A 9535-nucleotide genomic window follows, 5' to 3' on the forward strand; every position below is an offset into this window, starting at 1 on the left:
TGTCTCTCTGGGGACAATTCAGTTTTTTAAAGTAAACTTAACTAAAAAATACCGCACAAACACATATTCCCACAATCCTCTCCTGCTTCCCATTGGTGTATTTGATTTGTGCATGCTTGCTGGCCGTTACCGCCAAAGTAAAAATTAAATAAAAAATATGAGGTATCAATACAAGTAAAAGAAGATGAAAATATATGAAATAACTAGGAAAAATTAAGGGGTAAAATATTGTTCCTCTCAAACGGATGCCGGTTGGTGTCACGTTTAATAACAGTGGTTAATAAATGTACCTTTTTTTTGTCCAATTTGTGTATATAAATTGTTGAACCGCAGGTAATTAATAATTAGGTTGAATTTGCGGCCCTCTTTGTTCTGTCACCAGTGACAACATATATAGGTCAATAATAACACAGCAGTAAATAATACACGCGGACAGTCGTGGTTAACAGACATGCGCTCCCGCTCGTGCACTTTGCTGTAGCCGGGGTCGCGCTTATAGGCGCGTTCACGAGGTGTATCCAGTGTGTGAGCGAGAGCGACAATTCATCATCGTAGTCCATTCAATTTCTACCCAGACGCTGACCTATTCACAGCTACAGCAATGGTAGGTTTAACATCGGTTTTTATCACTCTTTCTGTGTCCCTGACGCTTTGACTCTCTAATATAGGCATAACTCTAAAGATGTGGGGATGTTTGTGGTCAATTTGTGTTTATTTTACTGATGATATTGGTTTTAGCCGGTGCTGTGCCGCAGAAGCCGCTGTTAGCACCGGTGCTAAGCAGCGAGCAGCTCTGCTGTCTGTCCAGCTAAAAATGCCTTCATACAATTAGATTAATCACATTCAGACAATTTACCTGTGGTGGCTTGTATAATATTGAGATAATGGGCTAGATAAAAGACTTAACGGTCCTAATCAGCTGGCGCCATTTCGTTCCTCTCTCTGTGTTTCACCGACAAAGAGCAGAAAGACTCCTGTGTGTCTGTCTGTGTGAACATGGTTGTCATGACGCTGTTCACAGTGTTTCACTGCATCATGTTTCCGTTATTTCTCGCCTGCTCGTCGAGCCTCCACATGATAACAGCAGCGCTGCGCTGGCAGGTGCAGCAGCGCCTCGGGGCTAACTAGCTAACTGTATTGTTAGCTGAGGTAGCAGCGTTAGCAGAGGCAGAAAATGACACCCATTATGGCTGGCGCTAGCTGTGATTTTACTTGCTCTTTGTCTGTACTCGGCTCCGTTGCTAACAGTGTTACAGACGCTGGCTGACTACGTGCCCCAAATCAGGTCACTTTTCACTCACAGTAATGCTACAGGGACAATTTGTGGCTTTATGGCCGAGTTGCAGTGTGACACAAAATGAATGAATTGACAAACGAATGGTGCGTTTGTGCGGAGCTTGTCCTTATATAGCAAGCTAGCGCTCACATGTGCGTGTGCTGCATTCATGGCCCCACCCTGAATTTGGTGCAAAGACCATTTTGTTTTGGTGCTGTATTACAGCCAATCTGCAATTACATTATTTTACTGCCATTTGCCGTCTTAGCATTTTGCCATGTATCGGCTCTAATGTAGTGGATATTTGACGGAATTGTCACCATTATGTAACGCCAGTTAGGCAGTGTAGGATCCGTTAGCCGAAGCTAACGGGCCGCTGTCTGTGGATGTCCATGGTCGGTACTGCGCATCTTTTTTGTTGCGCATCTAATTTGTACAGCCGTTTATACACACTGCACGCTTGTCACGCCTTTAGACTACTATACAATACAAAGAGGGAATATTAACGGATGCCTTAGTTTATTCATACACAGTCATCAAATATTAGAGAAACACAGATAGCGGACACGAAAGAATATATGCGTTACATTTTGTTCATCATTGTAGAGCTGCAACAATTAATCGATTATCACATTAATCACCAAGTATTTTGATATTAGATTAATCTCTTTGAGCCATTTTTTTTGAAGAACAAAGTAAAGTCTCCGATTTCAGCTTCTTAAATGTGAATATTTTATGGTTTCTTTACTCCTCTGCAACAGTAAACTGAATATTTTTGGGTTGTGAGCGAAACAATTTGAGGTCATCTTAGGCTTTGGGAAACGCTGACATTTTTCGTGAGTTGCTGACATTTTTAAACGAACATCTATTAATAAAAAAAAAAAAAAACGACAGATTAGTTGACCGTGAAAATAATCGTGAGTTGCAGCCCTACATCATTGCACCATAAAAATAAAAATTCATAGTGTTATAGGTATCTGTAATATAATACATTATATACCACAGTTTGTTCATGTACAGCCATTTTATCTATTGCAGTGGTGGAGTGTAACTAAGTACATTTACTTAAGTATTGTACTTAAATACAAAGTCGTGGTACATGTACTTTACGTGAGCATATCGGTTTTATGCTACTTTATACTTCTGCTGCACTACATCTCAGAGGCAAACGTTGCATTGTTTACTCAACTACATTTGTCTGATGGCTTTAATTGTTACATTTCAGATTAGTTTTTCACACCTTTCCTGTCCAGTTAAAACCATGTTACTCCAAATGTGTTGATTTGAAATGTTTGTGTCAAACTTAAGGATTCACTTTCTCTACACACACACACCTATGTTTATGTATACACTATATTAGGGCTGCAACTACCCATTATTTGCATTATCAATTGATCTGTCCATCATTTTCTTGATTAATCAATGGGTTGTTTGGTCCAGAAAATGATAAATGATGATCACTATTTCCCAAAGCCCAAGATACCACAACCCAAAGATATTCACTTTACTGTCATGAAGGAGTAAAGAAACCAGACAATATTAACATATGAGAAGCTCAAATAAGAAAATTTGGACTTTCTCCTAAAAAATTACTCAAAACATTTAATTGATTATTAAAATAGTTGGCAATTAATTTAAGTTAACTTATGTACATTGAATATCAGATATTTCGAGACTTTTACTCAAGTCCAATTTGTATGGGTGAGCTCCACTTTCCCTAAATAGATATTTTAGCATGATATCTTTACTTTAACTGAAGTATGACTTGGGCACTTTTTAAAACACTGTAACCAGCTTTCATTGCCGAGCAGGACATCAACTAAATTTGCCTGCTGTACATTTTCCCTTTGTTGTATGTTTTTTTTTTTTTTTAGTTTGAATATAACATTAATCTCATCAGGTCTGTGTTTGCAAGTGAAATTGGCCTGTGTGATTAATACTGTGATACCTGTAATCTTCACTGTTAATGTGTGTAAAGGAATTCAGGACTGTGACTAAATTTCTGTTGTGTCACTTGAACCTTGACTATTATAAAGAAAAGTATCTGTGGTTAAGATTAGATAAGGTGAGAGCTTAGTAATCACCATGGGGATATTAGCTTGACAACCAATGACAAACAAAATAACAAAACAGAATATAAACAGTATTGTGACAAATTAGGCAGAAACAAGGTAGTGGGAAGGGAGAAGTGGAAACGTAAAGATGTTTTATTGACCTTACAGATATAAATCATGTTTTTTTACAGAAGAATGAGACATGTATAACTTATAGTCATAATAATTTCCCAGCATCGCTATGGAGGAAGAATACAGCGAGAAAAATGTGTCATATGTAAAGAGAGTATAGAAATTTGTAAACCTCAGCAGATATGTTGGAAACTGAGTTTGCCATAACTGCAAGGAACATTGGAAAAAGTACAACGTACAGTTCTTATTTTATTGATGAGTGGGATTACGGAAGTGAGTAAGGCTGTTTGCTGGTTAATTATTACTATAAAATTTGCTGTTATCTCACGCAGGTCTTTTACGCCCTGAGTAAACACACAGTGCCTGCCTGTGCTGTTTTGCAGTTGGGTTCCTTTTCCGTCTTTCCTGCCCCGTTATTTCCTTTTCATTGTTGTCTCTCTTTTTCCATTGACACATTGCTGGTAGATAGCAGTTTTCTTCCATCTTGTCCTGAGATTGCATTTTCCTGTGATGGAGTGCCTTAAACAGAGTCAGAAGACCTGATTGAGTGAGTTTATGGAGCAGCTGTGTGACTCTGTTACGTTGTGACTTGTATTCTATATTTCTACAGAAGCCCCATTGTCTGCGACTGAACCCTGCACTGAAACATTTAATTCTTGACCACACCCTCAACCACATGGTCATCTTTATTGTAGAGAAACATGGCTGTTTGCTCTGCTTGCATAAAGAACTTATGTAATATTTTATGCCTACTAGTCCTGTCACAGAAACTTAGACACACCTGTTAGCTGTTTAGTATTCATGTTGAGCTGGACTTTGGACAAGCTGTGCTGGCCACATATTTTATTCTTGTCCATCAGTTTTTTTTTTTACAGTTGGACCTCATACATAATAAATTAAATTAAAAGGCTGTACTGACCGAATTACTTGTACAGACAGTTCGATAATTTCAGATTACACATCTTAAATCTTCCACCACTACCTTCACCATGGCTAAAGGCTTGTCACGGCCACACCTTTGCATTTCAATCCTCCTTATCAGTCGGCCTCATAAGGAGCATTACTGCTGTGTGTGTGATAGTCACATGCTGCCCTCTCAGGCCTTTTTTCAGCTACATGATGTATACTGTACTTAAGTAGTCACTTCTGGCCTGTTAAAGATGATGGCAACTGTTGCCTCATTCAGGCAAAACTATCACTGTTGCATAGAGCTGCAACTAACACATTACTTTATCAATTAGTCTGTCTTTGGTTAATGCATCACAACTTCCCAATTGATCAATCAAGAGAAATAACTGACAAAGTTATCTATTGGAATTGTTTGCTTTGTACAAGAGACTGGTTTGAAGCTGCAACAAGTAATCTGTGGACAACTATTAAGTTAATCATCACAACTTTCATTTTCACTGAAAGGGGGAAAAAAAAACTTTAAAATTCATGATGGTGTGACTTTTTTTGGGGGGGGGGTCTATACCAAACATTTTTGTTTTCTTACATCTGGAGAACAAGATTAGTAGGTCGGGGCATCTCTGAATCACTACAGTCTTTCATTATAATGCTGTCTTGTCACACATTTTACTATACTGCAGCTTAAGCACTTGGCCATTTTGCGACATCAATATTCTTTCCATTAGTTACGCAGGCCATAACTTGAAGCTTTGTGCAAGCTGTCAAGTACAAATCACAGTATGTATGCTATATATACAAAAAAAAAAACCTTCTTAGGCCTACGAATGTCAAGAAATGATATTTTTCATCATCATTGTTTGTTTGGAAAAGTTGCATTAATAGCAGCTGCCATGTTGAACTGTAAATTAACTGTTCTTAACCTGTGTCCACAGGCCTCCGGTGTGAAAGTCACAGATGAAGTCATCGCAGTCTTCAATGACATGAAGGTGCGTAAGGCTCAGGCGAACGAGGATGAGAAGAGGAAGAGGAAGAAGGCCATTCTGTTCTGCCTGAGCAAGGACCTCAAGAACATTGTTCTGGATGAAGGCAAAGAGATCCTGCTGGGTGACTTGGGAACCACCGTCCATGACCCATACCAGCACTTTGTGAAGATGCTGCCCGCAGACGACTGCCGCTACGCCCTGTACGACGCCACCTATGAGACCAAAGAAACAAAGAAGGAGGACCTGGTCTTTATCTTCTGGTGAGGGCGGTCATTATCAGACATTAAAGGGTTTATGATCATCATTGAGACGACATTTGGCTTTAATGATTTTTTCTTAACACTTGCAGGGCTCCAGATACCGCTCCCTTGAAGAGCAAGATGATCTATGCTAGCTCAAAAGATGCTATCAAGAGAAAATTCGAAGGTAAATATCAGTGTGTGTAGATATAAAGTTTTGGTTTTGTTGATGGATCAACTGTTAAAGAACCTCAAAGCTACAGCCACAAATATGTCAATTTATACATAAAACACGTCCATAATCACACCCAAATCCACATCAACGCCATAACTTAGAGCTGCAACAATCAGTAAGTCAAATGACAGTGTTTAATGTGAAAGGAGTCGATCACAGTGACCAACTCAGAATTATCATCTGACTGCAGTCAGGATCTTTTATTTAATTCTTTAGTCATCCAGCCCACAACGTACTGTTTGGTTCACTCCTCTAGTGTTGCTTTCAGGCACAGCTGTCAACTACACGCTGCAAACCACCTGCCCAAACAGCAGCTCAATAACTTAACCAAATTCTGGAGGCATTTAGCAGCTAAAAAGTATGATATTTCCATTGGGAATTGTTGGATATAGAAACTTTAAAAAAAAAAAAAAAAGCAAAAATTTGTCAGGTGGTCAGACACACAGCTACATATGAATGCTAATGTTGCTTCATGTTTCAGAGTGGGAAGTTAGTTTTTAAATTGTGAACATCAACCAGACACCAATGGATAAATGTAAAAATTCACCAGCCACTCAATAGAACATCATTATTTGGTGTCAGTTTCATATCTTACCAGCATTTGGCTGATGCTAATTCCCCACAATGCATGTCTGCATGTGTTAATAGGAAATAGTTTAATGAAGGTAAAGTCAATGTTGTTGTTAACATGTTACGCTGCCCCCATGTGGACAAAACACCAAATACCGCTTAAAAACCTCTAAATTCATAAACATAACCTCTTGCTTAAACCAGCCATCCCTAGTCTAATACCTGAGCATAACTATTTCTCTCCTTGTAGGGAATTGATCATTTGATATACTGCTTGTCATTCATATTCTTTATAGATTCCTAAACAAAATTTCTGTGTATGGGAGAGAAGTCGGCCTACCTATGTTTTCAGTGTTTGCACAACAATTTTATTATCTCTGATTAAGTCTGGCACAGTGTAGAAACTAGACAGAGAAAAGGCTCACTTGGGTTTGCATCTTGGAGCTGATGGTTGAGCCACATCCCAAAAAAAGAAAAATCAAAATTCCTTAAAAATTATTTTTATTGCTTCCACTAAGTCCCCCATAGTCTATGATCAGAACTGCGTCCATAGCAGCAGTCTTAGCTGTCTGCTATTCAGAAATAACAGACTGTAAAACACCATAATGAATTTTTTTTTTTTTTTTCTTAATCAAAGAAAAAATCTGCTGCGTTTGCCTGCACAGCTCTAATGTTATTACAGGGGATATTTACCCTCTGTAATGAATGAACGTGCTGCTCAGGCAGGAAGCACTGGCACACATTCAAATAAAGTGTCAGATACATGGCATCCCTGGAATTTAAGTCAGTGTTTCAGCCGATGTTTCAACATATTGCTCGTTTCAGCCCTTACTTGAAATAATCACTTTACAAACATTACAGCTAGCACTGTTGTCCTCTTTGTGAAATGAAGCCACACTTTGGACTGTTTTTTCCTCTCCGCCACGATTACTCAGAGTCCAACGTTAATGCTGTTTTCCCTTGCCTAAAGTTTGTTGTTGATCATTTCAATCTTTTAATTCAAATAATGAACAGCCATAGGTATTTCTTTTATTTACTTTAATTATAATATCATATCTGTCGTTTTAAATATTATGTCCAAATAACACCGGAGTAGACTGAACGGTCACAAGCACTGCCACAACTGTGTGATTTCACTACACGTCTACATTAGGGAAGCAACAGTACCAAAAATTCAAGGTACGAGAATGCCACAAAGTCTGACAATACGATATTTATCATGATATTAAAAGAAGAAAAATGACAACTTAAAAAAATGTGCTTCATTAAATGTTTTAATGTGATGGGTACAGCACCTGCTGTATTTAAAAATGCAAAAAATGCCATGAATTCTTTGGCAATTTGTTTGAATTATGCATGTACAATTGTAAAACATTGCACAAGTTTTTATTTCATATTATATTTGTATTTGTATTTTTAATTTTGTCAGGAGTACTGAAAAGAACACAAGGTTTGTCGTTACTTATCAATGCTCTGTGCTCTCTTCTGTGTTTTATAATTTTGTGCTGTTTTGATTGAGTTTGAGCTCCAAAAAAAAAAAAAAAAATGAAATCCCCCCAGGTGTTTCTTCATTTACAAATAGAGCATGAATAAATTATACATTATTTTTTATTGCAAGTTGCAAATTTTTATGCAGTCTTTATTTGCTCCCACAATTTGATTGCAATAAATACCTAAAAATTTGCAACATACATCAAAATTTTTTTAGTAAGCCTGCTGTGGAATCAGGCCTTTTAGGTTACAACAGTCCCCAAAAAAAGCCCATGAAGTCCTGGTGGGACTGACAGACATCTTTTTCCCATTTCAGTCACGAGGGACCTACACGCCTCTTCACTGTTTAGTTAAATTACCATGATGGATGATTGTAAATAATTGTACAGCACTGTAATTCTGGCATGTTTTTTTTTTTTGTTAATTCAGGTATTAAGCACGAGTGGCAGGTGAACGGTTTGGAAGACCTCAAAGACCGGCACACCCTGGCAGAAAAGCTCGGCGGCTCATCAGTAGTCAGCCTGGAAGGATCCCCTATATAAATATCCCCCCTCCCCTTCCTCTCTGGCTTCGATCGAGGCCTTTCAGACACATCTGTTGGGTTTAGCTGTTCATTCCAGTCTGGTTTGGAGAAGGGCAAAAGCAGAACCAGCACCAATTGTGGGACTCTCTGGGTGGGATATTGTGGGTGGGTTTTGGGTCAAGTGACAGACAAAAAAAAAAAAAAAAGGAAATTCCACAAATGCAGACTGTCATTCCAGTTCACGCAACATAAAGAATATGAACAAAACACACACTAAAGAAAAACATAAAGATACAACTGAGGAAGGAGGATGATGATGATGACTAACTGAAATACACATATTGTTCATGACAGGGTTTTGTTCTTTCCGGGTTCCATTTGAATGATTGCAGAGAAAGGGACAGGCAAAAAAGTTTTCCAACCATTGAATCCTACAAGTAATCGTTCCAACTACATTTTTTTTTTTTGCCAAACTTCTAGTTAAGTTTTGTAAGTGTGTGTAGTTGAGACTAGGTGTAGTGTAAAACTAATTCACTCTTGATTGCACAAGATCTAACAAACCTTCTCTGGGGGAACACGGTTATTAAATATATATATTTTTCTTTTTTTTTTTTGTTTTGTTATTATTCCATTGTTTTTCTTTTTCTTTTTAAACATGCAAATTCCAAAACTTGAGTGATTCCTTTTTTATTTCCAGTTCTGGGTCGGAATGAAAACCATGGCATTTGATGTAGTAAACAGACAACATTCCTTGTACTTGTTAAAAACCAAGATCCTCTTGATTTAAAACTTTTGGTGTTATGAAGGTCTGATGGGGAGCGATGTGTATATGAAAGACCAGCGGTCAGAGTTAAGACTGAATATTGAATGGTGGATGTTTTGTATCGTCTCCTTATCTCTAATAAAAAGCACTAAACTACTGACTTGTTCTGCTCTTTTTCCACTTTTGTTACTTGTGAAATTGCAATATGGCCTTACTGCAATTGTCAATTCTCAGAGGGCACAATATTTGTTGTCAAAATACAATTTAAAATTAAATATTGTTTTTCAGTGATGTCCTGGCCTACAAATCATATTCTGCAGGCTTAAGAAACCATCTTACTTAGAGAAAATCACACTACAG

The 9535-nt window shown here is 37.9% G+C and overlaps 1 protein-coding gene across 1 annotated transcript; it reads left to right on the forward strand.

Moving 5' to 3' along the window:
* Positions 1 to 446: 446 nt before the first annotated feature.
* On the forward strand, positions 447 to 9335 carry cfl1 (cofilin 1). The gene is made up of 4 exons (XM_084718959.1): positions 447 to 604; positions 5304 to 5614; positions 5704 to 5780; positions 8319 to 9335. The coding sequence occupies exons 1-4, from the start codon at positions 602 to 604 to the stop codon at positions 8429 to 8431; spliced, it is 504 nt and encodes a 167-aa protein (XP_084575085.1). The 5' UTR covers positions 447 to 601; the 3' UTR covers positions 8432 to 9335.
* The last annotated feature ends 200 nt before the right edge of the window (positions 9336 to 9535 follow it).

The sequence above is a fragment of the Lutjanus erythropterus genome, chromosome 5, assembly GCF_056507025.1.
Source record: "Lutjanus erythropterus isolate fLutEry1 chromosome 5, fLutEry1.hap2, whole genome shotgun sequence".
NCBI classification, from domain to species: Eukaryota; Metazoa; Chordata; class Actinopteri; order Lutjaniformes; family Lutjanidae; genus Lutjanus; species Lutjanus erythropterus.

What these genes read in the sequence shown, in the direction of transcription:
- cfl1 (XM_084718959.1), top strand. An exon ending in GACCTGGTCTTTATCTTCTG is followed by an intron (nt 5,615 to 5,703) that starts GTGAGGGCGGTC and finishes TAACACTTGCAG; the next exon opens with GGCTCCAGATACCGCTCCCT. An exon ending in TATCAAGAGAAAATTCGAAG is followed by an intron (nt 5,781 to 8,318) that starts GTAAATATCAGT and finishes TTGTTAATTCAG; the next exon opens with GTATTAAGCACGAGTGGCAG.